This window comes from Sprattus sprattus (genome assembly GCF_963457725.1).
Source record: "Sprattus sprattus genome assembly, chromosome: 12".
Classification (NCBI taxonomy): domain Eukaryota; kingdom Metazoa; phylum Chordata; class Actinopteri; order Clupeiformes; family Clupeidae; genus Sprattus; species Sprattus sprattus.
Window position 1 is genome coordinate 30,239,392 of NC_137910.1, and position 12,342 is coordinate 30,251,733.

The window sequence follows — 12,342 nt, forward strand, 5'->3', positions numbered from 1 at the left end:
ATCCGGCTAAATCTAGAGGGTAGGGTACATAAAGAGCTAAATGACTAAATTCTTCAATTCACTGAAAACATAGAGATGGAAATGACCATTAGGAGATTAAAAACAACAGTTAAGGGTATATTTTAAGATAAGATAATGCTTAGTCTCACAAATATCACAAGGAGTGCTGAGTTTTTATTGCCTGAAACACTAACACAGGAGTGTATTAGGCCCAGTTCACAGCAAGGCAAGGGGGCTAATGATTGATTAACAGTGACTCTTTGTGGTTGCATGTATTAACTGCACCTAACTTTGCCAAAAAAAGCTGAATGATACCATCAAAACTAAATAGAAAATTCCATAGATAATGGTCTAGGTCAGGGATCTTCAACAGGGTGTCCGCGGAGGTACTGCAGGGGGGTCGCGAAATCTTTGGTTGATAAAACCAATTTTTTTCTCCACAAAGTCTATTTCTCTTTATTTATTTTTTTTTAAATCTAAGCAAAAAAATGTCAAACTAACAATTTATAGGTACAAACAAGACCAGCTATGGAGTTTGGTCAGCCATCTTTTATTTTTGATCTTCGCACTCTTTAGACATGAGCAGAAACGCGATCTGATTGGCTAGTGCCTGTGCTGTCGTTTTTGCATGAAAGGTACTGTGAGTGAACCGGTGCCCAGCTTGAGAGAGCTCCTGTGGGTAGCTGAATGCATCGATTGGACTGAAAGATAACGTCTTCTCGATCAATTTATACGTTCGCTACAATATGTTGGATTTATGTTAATGTGAATTTAAAGGGAATAAATACAATTCTGATTCGGAAGACATTTAAATTTGTGGGGAAAAAAATTGGTTGGATTTTTTATTTTTTAAGAAATATTAAAAAAAATTGTCTCATCAACCAAAGATTTCGCGACCCCCCTGCAGTACCTCCGCGGACCCCCTGTTAAAGATCCCTGTTCTAGTGTTAGCCAGCCTGCTCTGACCCTATATCTCCTGTCCATTGGCTACTTGTAAGGTGATTTAGGGAGGTTTAAGGAAGATTGTGAGTGTTGAGTATTTTTATCGGTAAAACATACTTGGACAAGTGCCTTATTAATCTATTTAGGCTTATTTCCCTCTCTCCTGACATTTGAGCCATCCAAAGAGCAAAAATGTAGAATTACTAAAAAAATAGAAGACTGTATTTTATTTGCAAAAAGAAAATACTGGATAGTAATTGAAACAGCATTAAGCTAGTAGTCCAGTTATAGGTAATCTAAACAATGTGCTGATGGACAACGTGTTAAATAACTCCTCAGTGTATCAGCTTGTGAAACATGAAACCATGCTCTCTCAAACATTGTTAGCATAATCTTCTGTGTCGTCTAATGTCTTAGTCTTGTTTTGCTTGTTGTCCACAGACGCATAGAGATCAGACAGCAGTGAAGTGGTTTCCAGGATGTCTGCAGAGTCCTCTAGCTCTGTTGTCCGTGACATGGCTGCCACATCTGAGTACTGGATCTTAGGGACTCCGGTATTGGGTGAAGGAGCAGGGGAACTCCGGCCTGACTCTGGTTTGGGAACCTTCAGCTTCAGGTTGGCATAGCAGTCTTGGCCACTAGAGGGCACCTAGAAGAGAATGACCCAAAAAAGTGAGGCACCATCTTTTAAAGGTGTGGTCCTTGACGCTTGCGACAGTTCAACAGTCAGTCAAATACACCCCTCCCATCAGTGCTCCTGAAGCTCCCGATTGGCTGAAATAATGTGTTAGGTTTTTTGAGTGCACATAGTATAGACGGACAGCTAGGAATGTGAGGAGAATATTGATGAATTTGAATCAAGGACTACTTCTTTAACTGTGACATTCAATACTAATATCCCTCCATTATATTCCATTCAGATCAATGATATAACCATTGTACATGAAGCCAATCATGTAATTTAAACATACCTCATGATTATGTAATATTACAGTACTGTAATATTTCAGAATTCTTTACAAATGTAAAACACTGTATTCCAGTGTGGAGCTGAAATGTGACAGACATATCAAAAACCCTGAACCTATTCTGCAAAATCATAAATAAGACTTTGCACTTAGTTTGTACTTCTGTATCACACTGTTAAGCTGCACGCATTGATACATTCAGTCTTTTATATGCCTGTTAATGGTACTGCTATTGAACACATGTACATGTACTTACTGTAAGGGATGGTCTACTGTATGTAGCATGTAAAGTTGATAAGCTACCTTGGCCATAGATAGACATATTGTAATTTGTAAATACACAGTATATGTAAATAGAAAAGCTGTGCTTTTAATGATTTTGTGAAATTGAGATTATGAGAAATCAGAAATTGTTTCATAAAATGTATAGTAGGAATATATTTATATATTTATAAACTAAATATGTTTTAAATATTTACATGTAAATATATCTAAATGTCGCACAGGGATAATTTCCCATCACATTATAAAAAGTTCAGAGAGATATAATTATTTAAAAAGACATACGATTTTACTTTAGTAACAAAATTCCACTCACTTTTACAGTGCTTCTTGTCATGTGATGGTTATTAGAGAGGGTAGGTTTGCGTGTAAACTCGGCTCCTGTAATTAAATATTGTTAAATTACAATAGTGATTCAAAATATATTAGATGCATTGCTGAAATAAAATGGACATCTAGGCTACGCTAAATTGTATCAACTTACTGGTTGGAGTGTATCTGATGTTTCCATAGATAGGATTATCCTCCATTTCTGACAGTCTCAGGCTTAAGCTGTACCAGATAACAGATCAGCACAGTCGAGCAAACAAAGACAGGGAAAGTTGAAAAATGTAGATTTGTTAACCCTAGCCCAACACATTCAGTATTCCCATGTACCCTTAGTGAATGTGACCAAAACTGACTATGAAAAATATGTCTTTGCTGTTTAGCCTCTTAGTTTTTCACTCAAAATCCTCCCTTTTCATCAATTATTGGAAGAAAAAAAAAATGTTGACATTAAATAAATGTTTTCCCCTAAAACATGTGTGCCACAATTATTGGCACCCCTTAATTTAATGTTTGAGCAGCCTCCATTTGCCAAGATAACAGCTCTGAGTCTTCTCCTATAATGCATGATGAGGTTAGTGAACACATGGCACGGGATCTGAGCCCATTCCTACATGCAGTATCTCTCCAGATCCTTCAGATTCTGAGGTCAACGTTTGTAGACTTGGCTTCAGCTCATCCCACAGATTTTCTATGGGGTTTAGGTTAGGGGACTGTGATGGCCATGGCAAAACCTTTATTCTGTGGTCGGTGAACCATTTTTGTGTTGATTTTGAGGTGTGCTTCGGATCATTGTCGTGCTGGAAGGTCCAACCACAGCCCATTTTAAGCTAACTGGAGGGGGCTGTTAGGTTTTTATTTAATATCTGCTGGTATCTAATGGGAGTCAGAAAGTCCATGATACCATGTGGGTCATTCTACGAAACGGGTGCCATTTGAGTCCATAGCATTTCATGAGCTTCAAAAGATGTAAAAAATTGTCAAAATGTGTTCAAAAAGTTAAAAGTTGTTAACAGTAGTGTTGTTAATTACATGATTAATGTTTTAATGGCATTGCAAAAGTAAACAAGCACTTTTTTTGTGTTGTTTTTGAGGTGTCTTCGGATCATTGTCCTGCTGGAAGCTCCAACCAGGGCCTATTTTAAGCTTCCTAGAGGGGGCTGTTAGATTTCATTTAATATCTGCTGGTATTTGATGGAGTCCATGATACCATGTATCCACCGCTGGACTGGACATAGGGCATGGCGGGCAAATGCCCGGTGGCCTGAAGCGTTTTATTACTTTTTTTATTCATGCCAAACGCTCATCTAACGTAGCAGGCCACGTTATCTTCAATGCAGGCCACATTAACGTCAATTCAAGTTAAACTGGCGGGCCCTGGCCTTCAAGCAGTCTAGGTAGAGTTTTCAGCGCTAACTTGATTAGCTGCAAAACTTCGTGTCTCGACAATTATTTATACACCTATAATACCGTACGTATCTTCGTCATGGTGGGTATTATTTTTGAAAAAAAATAGTAGCAATTTAGAACAACAGCACATGATTAACCTACATACACTGAAGAAACAATACAGAAAAACGTTTCAATGAAACGAATAAGTTATTTTCTTTGGTATTTTGTCATTCAGAATTTCTGATTTGCAATGGGGATTTCTGGGAAATATGTAGGTCAGCGCCGCAGTACTGTAAATGGACAAGATCATTTAAATATTCGTCTCACGAGAAAGGTAACAGAGTGACATTAAGGCTGCTAACTGTCAATAGCAAAGGAGCAAGACTGCTATACCCTATTGTGAAGGCTACACGAGTCTGTTGAAAATGTCTTATAAACACAAAAGTGGCAGTAAGAAAAGGCAAGAGATTAAAGAGCTGCAGGAGAAGTTGGCAAAGCTACCTAAATGAGATTATTTAGTTTTTTCAACAAACGTTCGCCAGTCCATGGAGTCTGCTAGTGCTACGGGCGACCCTCCTGCTAGCACGCAAGGCTCGTCGAATGCCATTCAAATAGGTGAGTACTAGTAGTTACAAGGGTAGTTGATGGGCTGCCATGCCCGGCCATGCCCCCTTTAACAAGTCGCGGTGGAGCACCCGTTTCATTATGTGTTTTTCAGATGTGGGTAAAGCAGGTGTGTCGCTTGTCATCCGTGTTTTAAGAACGCTTTAGCACACTTTGACCCTGTGTTTACGTTACCACGAGTCGGAGCGCGTCACTATCCATGTTTCTAATACATTTGTCACTGTCCTGTCTACTCTCAAAGAGCAAGAGGACTTTGAGTGTGAGAGGTGTCGGGCCATGGCCAGGAGGATAGAAAACAGAACGTGTGTGTCTGTGTTTAATAATTTAGTTAGTTTCATCGTGTCTGCGTTGCTTGTATACACAATTTAAATATCCTATTGAAACTTCTTCTTGTAAATATTGTTAATACATAATACTCTTCCTCTTAGTGAATTACGTTATGTGGGACGTCTGTCATTTTTAAGATCAGGGTTATCGTAAACAATGCTATCTAGGCTACTTTCTGACCATTTCTAACGAGTTAAACAAGATTTCGTTCTTTGTGTACACACTTGTCACAATCATATTGATTACAAACATCTTTGTTTAGCGTAATAGGGAACGCCAAAGTAACTATAGGGCCCGTCAAAATAGCGTGCACCGGGGCCCGTCGTAACCACATTACGCCACTGTACAGATGTCATCATTGACAGGGTAGCCGAGAAGAGCGATCTGATGAAAAGGTTGCTTTTGTGATGAGGTAAAATAACATGCTGACTTGAAACACTCAAAGTGGATCAGATTAAGTTAATTCATATTTTTTAATATAATTCCTTTACTTAAATTTAAGTAACAAGGTTGAAAGAAATGACATGTCTAAAAAGTAATCTGACCTACGGTCAATAGATCATACTTTTGATAAGCCTATGATAACAGTATTTTGGGAGAACTTTTCATAATGCTTCTCATAGTGTTAAAATGTTTGTGTCTCCTAGTGCACATTGATCGTTTAAGGCAGTGATTCCCAACAAGGGGTAAGTGGTACATACCACCTGAGGTGCGCAAGCAAACTGCAGGGGGTATGAGGATAAATTAACGAATGTGTGCAGCATAGTCACTGCATGAGTGAAGGGGTACTCATGGTGTGACAAAAAGGCTTAAGGGGTACGCATGTCAAAAGCAGTTGGGGAAAAAACCCACGCTGTCACACAGCGCGCTTACATTTTCCCCCGTCAATACCTGGTGGTGGCCTGCTCTTGGTTAAAAATGCCCGGCCTGAAAAATGTCCCCAGTCCAGCCCTGCATGTATCCTAACAAGATGTCCAGGGCCGTTGGAAGAAAAACAGCCCCACAATATCAAAGATCCGCCACATTGGGTATGAGGTGCTTTTCTGTATGGCTATCTTTCTGTCTACGCCAAACCCACCTTTGATTATTTTTGCCAAAAAGCTTTATTTTGGTCTCATCTGACCATATAACTCGGTCCCATTGAAAGTCTGACTTACATTTGGCAAACTGTAGGCGCTTAAGTTTGTTGTTGATTGACAGCTGGCAACACTCCAAAACAACTTGTGGTGATGTAGGTGGCGTGATGGTAGTTTTGGAAACTTTCTGACTCCAAGTCTCAACTAACATCTACAATTCTCCAGCTGTCGAACCATCCTCCTCACGGTGCGTGGGGTCAATGTACAGACACGTCCTCTTCCAGGCTGATTCTTAACATCTCCTGTCGCTTTAAACTTCTTAATTATTTCCATGATAGTGGAAATGGGTGTTTTCAACTGTTTAGATTTTCTTGTGTCCATTTCTTGATTTGTGCAGCTCAACAACTTTTCGTCGCACATCGTCACTGTGTTCTTTGGTCTTTCCAATAGTGATTAATGACTAATGGAATTTGGCCTGTGTCACCTCATATTTGTACGCCAGTGAAACAGGAAGTCATGGTTGACCTCATAAGAGTTCCTTATCAAACAGGTGAACTTAAAAATGTAAAACATGACTGGAAATAAACTTCAGTTAGATTTGAATTACAAGATTTTTCTAGGGGTGCCAATAATTGTGGCACACATGTTTTTGGGGAAAATATTTATTTAATGTCAACAGTTTTATTTTCTTTTAATAATTTTACTTCAATGTAAAGGTAAGATTTTTGTAAATATCTTGAGTGAAAGACCAAGAGGATAAACAGCAAATATAGCCTGTTCAGCTCATATTCACTAGGGGTGCCAATAATTGTGGAGTGCACTGTATGCTGTGTTCAGACTTACCTTCTCCTGAAGCGTGGCAGAAATCTCTTCCCTTTGGCTAAAGAGGGGAATATTTTTCAAAAACAGATACCAAGCACTTTGTATCAGTAGAATACACAGTATTCTCCAAGGAAAAATAACTGATGAAAATATCACTTTCCTCCACTCACCTGTGCACTGTTTCCGGAAACAGCAAAGGATATTCCAACACATTGACAAGACCAAAACAGTGCACACTGCAGCAAAAAGCATCCACAGGGTGTGCGACCCACACAACTCACCAGAACCTGGACCATGACACACAGATACAATTAGTACCAAATTACCATAGAGTTTCGGCCTGATAACAAAGATTACTCAGACAACATGCTTCCATTCCATTTCTGTCAAACAAGTTGTAATTCAATGTCATGTTAATCTGAAGACTACAAGATATACATTTTTTTTTGTGTATTTAACTCATATGCTAAACTTCCAAGTGAGTGAAAGAAAATGTCAGGTCTTGACTTACCCCAATGCGTACAGTTCACCATATTGGATTATAAAACAACCCAAGCTCTGGATGTGGGAATAATTAGGGAAATTACAACACAACAGCTGCAAGAATACAAATAAGAATACTTGAAAAGAAGTTAATCCTAGTGAGGCTTACAGGCATTTACTTAAAACGGTTACCTCTTGAACAAAGAAGAAAGCTCCTTCTCCCTGGCTTCTTCACAGAGGTTTGCTAGCAGGATGTGCACACGCCTTGTGTCACTGCACAAATCAGCAATGCAATCTGCAGAAAAACCACAAACCTAACTAAGAGAATATCAAAATGCAGAAAGACAGGAGAGAGAGAGAGAGAGAGAAAGACAGAGAGTGTGTGTGTGTGTGTGGTGTGGGTATTCACTGTAGAAACTTGGTGGTTCTAAAAGGACCACCACTACCAGAAAATACATCCGCCTACCTTGGTGCAATTATCTATAATAACATTGTGTTTCAGAATGCATTTTGTTTCAATTACCCACAGCAATCCACCCCGCCCATATGTGCCTGTGATGTGCTTTATGTTATGTTATGGGTTTGATTCCCACATGGGGCGCTGTAGGCTCTGGGGGGCAGGACCTTCAGTGCTCAGGTGGGCTATCTACCAGGCCTTTCTGTGTGGAGTTTGCATGTTCTCCCCGTGTTCACAAGGGGTTTCCTCCACTAAAAACCTCAACAGAAAAAACATGCAAAATAACAGAACACATCCATCCCTGACCAAAGATGGAAAGTTCACTTCACCTGGTCCCCGGGCGCTACAAGCTGCCCACTGCTCCTAGGGGGTCCTTGAGGAAGGATGGTCCAGGATGGGAAAAAGCAGAAAATAAATTCACTGCGACCTTTGGCCTGCCTGCGTGTGTGTCTGTGTGTTCTGTGTCGCCTCCATATATGCACGTGTGTGCCATTAAAAACCTGACAAAGGTCTTAATTATATATTATATCCTGCATCATGTTTCAAAGTGTATAACAAATATTGATCAAACATAGCGTATGTCTGCACGGTACTGTCAGCTCCTTAAGTCTGCCAAGTAACTAAATGTGCATTTACACAGGCTTTTCTCTAAATGCCTCAACTAGCATGGCGTATGCAACAGCAACATAATGTCCCTACTCTTAGGCTTCGAACGCTCCTCTCTCCTCTACACCAGCTGTACCGTTTCCTTCTTCCGTACCCTTTCTTCTTCCTATCCTCAATCCTCTCCCGGTCAGCCCTTAATGATTCGGCTTGTCATTGTATGAGCTCACAACACAGGCTTAATGTTACAGAAAAGAAAAAGAAGCAAAACAACTCAAGGGACCTTAGAGCTGTGGCCATGAGGGTAGTGCCCTAGTTCTTGTGGCAGGGGGCACAGCGCCTCCTTGAGTTCATCCTGAGATGGCCTTCTGAGCTGGCTTCCTGCTGAATATGTTTGAAAAAGCTGCATGCATTAATAGCAGATGATTTTTTTGGATGCCAGTAAGATATCTATGTTTGTTCTTTAAATGTTTTTTACCAACGATACAGAACCCTGTGTGAAATATTTGTCATGGCTAAAGACAGAGAAATGCTTCTACGACTGTGTCTAAGATTGCCAAAGCATATGCAGGAAGTTCACCACCCCCTTCATGACAGCATGACATGATGCACGCTGAATATTTTCTCTCACTTTCTACACCCACACACACACACACAGACACGTTTATGCTGGTTTGGGGGACATTTCAGAGGAGGTGACATGTGTACTTGGGCTTAACTTTGCTATTTGGTTGTGTCATGATTTGGGCACTGCCTATTTCAAGAGGTCAAATATAAATCACCTAATTCCATATAGTCATGCGTGATCTCAAAAATGTCTGACAAGATGTACTCTTTTCTTAAAGATTAAACAAAGGCACACAACATCACATTGGAGTCGGAGGCAACAGCATTCATTCATGTTAGGCCTCCATATGTGGTCATGCTGTTGAAATAATTCTTTGCCAATTTTAGCAGAAGATCTGCACCACCCGTTGCATCCTGGAACCGTGCCTCTTTCTTGTCTGCCAGGACATGAGTGAGCCCGAAGTGCATATTGCATAAAATTATACTTATACACAACTCTGGAGTCCGTGGTAACATGAGTGAATTTTCACTTAAAAGCAGCGATACGGATTTCTGTTCCAAAACTAGTAAGCTAACTATCTAAAAGGCATGCAAACACCTTGCAAACACCACCAGCAGCCCAGCTGACACTGATAGAAGCGTGTTACTACACTACCTGGTGTGTTTTGGCATTATAGCTGGCAATGTCATGCGTGTGAAAGCTTTTGTTACATTATTGAAGGGTGTTCCAGCCTGGTACACGGAACTGCATAGGGCACATCCTGGATGGCAAGTGGGGAAGAAACAGGTGTTTATCTGTCCTTCACATGACCATGCTATCAAAATTAATTGCATGTAACCAAAACCAGTTGCTTATAAAACCATACCTCAAAAAGTGTCAAATTGTTGCATAGTGGAACTTCAACAGAAGGTTCTCCTTTTTAGCCTTTGGCAAATTCATAAATCCATACTGTGTAAAAAAAAAAAAAAAGAGAGATAGAGAGAGTTATATGCCTGAATCTGTAGGCCTATGTACTTTATACCTCTTGTCCAGACTTGTAGCAAAGGGTAGCTACTAGTGATGCGTGGGTCAGGTTTTTTTTTTACACCCGCCCCAACCCGACCCGTTAGGAGATCTGAACCGCCCCGCCCAGCCCGCAAAAATATGCACTGATAACGACCCAAACCCGACCCAACCCGCGAAAAAAAAAAAAAAATGCCAGTGAGTCCATATTGCCACGGAACCTAAATGGAAAATAAAGAGAACTCATTCAAGACACTGCCTTGTGCTAGATTCGCAGTAGAGATTGTGATACAATTTCATGAAAGATAGGCCTACCAAACAACAACAAATAAACTGAAAGATCAATTTTTACGTCGTTATATTTTGCAGAAAATCGCATGGAATTGCGTTTCAACAGTTGTCGAAACTTTAACATCTGACATCAGGTCTGAGAACTTTATTAGATAGGCTATGTGATATTATTAGATGTATTAGAAAGATGAACTTAGGTCGTCTTTTAACTTTAATTGGCTAAAATTGAACGATTAATGAAAGGGAGCCCTGCATTTGCGACATTGGCGTGTATGTGCTTCCCAGAATGCCTTGCGTGTGTGAATGTTATGTGTAAAATGTGTAGTTAGCAACATGGATGTTAGTTAGGCTACTAGTTAGCGTACGTGGTAATGGATGTATTCGTTACTGTGGTGTCTCTATTAGTAGCCTAACTCTCATGTGTTTACCCGATGTGTTTAAGTGAGATCACCCTTGTGGTGTGTTGCATCCGCATTATTTACTAGCCTGTGTTTCACAGAGGATCATACGACGATCATCATTATTCATCATAAAAATGATGGAACGTTTAAAATTAAGTCGGACACTGTCGCCTGATTATCATCAGCTAATTTGTCAGTCATAGACCCAACCCGCCCGCAACTGCAATATTTTACAAATATGGAACCCAAACCCGCCCGACCGCCACGGGTCGACCCGCGCATCACTAGTAGCTACAATCGAATTTCTTCAACTACAACAAAAAAAGCTGGCATAGAACGATTCTCTCGTGCAGAACTATTAGATAGGTGAAAGAAAAAAGTTAATTTCGAACACGAAATTCTTTAGGGACAGGTGCTGATGAGTGGGATATATTACTCAGCTATAAGAAGAAACACATCTGTCTAATAACAGCCTCACCGTTTAAATCCCCGCCTTCCAGCTGGGCGCAACACACGTTACCGCTCTTCGTTCAATGTGTGAACAGTGGACAGTACCGTAACAGGCAAGCGCACTAAGCGGTGGGAACTGGGGACGCTGATCGTGAAGACCCCCTGGGCTAAACGACAGGATGAGGGGCTCCGATCGCTCCCTGAACACACACAACGAGTCCCAGAGAGGTAGGAAAAATCCCTCGGAAAGTGTCAACTTGATATCATTATGGGATCTCTCTGTTAGTTTGTTCAAACGGTTGTCAGTAAAGCAGGCAGTGGAAATGCAAGACCGTTAGCGGAGGAAGTAAACAACAGATTCACATACATTACGTTACAGCTTTCTGCTACCCATATGCCCAACATATTTCAGCCTGGCAAATCAAAACTTTGGAGGCCCATGCACGCAACTATTATCTTAGATATTAGCTAGTTTGCGATGCGATGGACTGTTGCGATGCGATGGACATATTTAAAGCCAGTTAGCAGACAGGCTAATGTATGTGACAAACGTGATATACCTGATGAACTGGCATGGGTGGGTCTACCAGACCCAGCTAACTTGCAATTGAAATACTCACTGATTTAGAGGGGGGAAACGAAGTGTTTTGGGAACATAATGCTCCCGGATATCAATCTCTCTTTAGAGTTTAATGGAAAACAGCCAGCTAATAACCGTTTTGACCAATAACAGGCTGTGGCGTATTTGCTGTTATGTTCAACGTCATTGTCAATCTAGTCCTAGATATCAGTGCAATACATTTGCCATTTAGGCTACCTGCGCAGTATGATGCATGCTCCATGTGGCGAGTGCCAGTAAAACCAGCCTGTTGATGCAATTTAGGATACCAACTACTACAGAATTAACTAGTAATAGCATAGCACCTCATTGGCAGATGTGTGGACTGGAGAATGTCCCCAACTACAGCTAGAATCGATGCGAATACACCCGTTAAAACCCCTATCTGTTCCCTCGCTTTCAAAATAAAATGATGTATTGCTAGTTTACACAAAAGGTGTTGCACGGCATTGTGCTTTCTGGGCACTTGTTAGGCCTGTTATAGAGGGAAGGGATGCTAAGGGCCCGTGAGAGGAGTCAAGCTATCCTCTCAACGTGTAGAATACGATTACGTCTGTTCATTGTAAAGTCAGGTAAACATTGTATGTGAAAGATGCTAGTTTGTGGGGCAGGATGAATGGTATATCTATGTTGTTTCCATTCCGTATATAAATTCCTAATCAGGTTATGAGATGGACGCGACAGGTGCGGCACAGGACTGAAAGGCTT

General features: G+C 40.7%; 2 protein-coding genes across 2 annotated transcripts in view; one reads left to right on the plus strand and one right to left on the minus strand.

Moving 5' to 3' along the window:
- Positions 1–1,315: 1,315 nt before the first annotated feature.
- On the minus strand, positions 1,316–7,545 carry LOC308373611 (uncharacterized protein; the record flags this gene model as incomplete). Its single annotated transcript, XM_080849181.1, has 7 exons — positions 7,436–7,545; positions 7,272–7,318; positions 6,931–7,047; positions 6,782–6,818; positions 2,677–2,744; positions 2,509–2,573; positions 1,316–1,591 (listed from the first exon to the last, which is right to left on the minus strand). Exons 2-7 carry the CDS (start codon positions 7,291–7,293, stop codon positions 1,316–1,318), a joined length of 585 nt encoding a protein of 194 aa, XP_080705307.1. The 5' UTR covers positions 7,294–7,318; positions 7,436–7,545.
- A 3,614-nt stretch (positions 7,546–11,159) lies between these two features.
- The window catches only part of LOC308373062 (6-phosphofructo-2-kinase/fructose-2,6-bisphosphatase 4-like), a 33,303-nt gene continuing 32,120 nt past the window's right edge, over positions 11,160–12,342 (plus strand). The window contains exon 1 of the mRNA XM_080848465.1: positions 11,160–11,243. Coding sequence (XP_080704591.1) covers positions 11,195–11,243 — 49 coding nt within the window. The 5' untranslated portion in view covers positions 11,160–11,194. The remainder of the gene's footprint in view (positions 11,244–12,342) is intronic.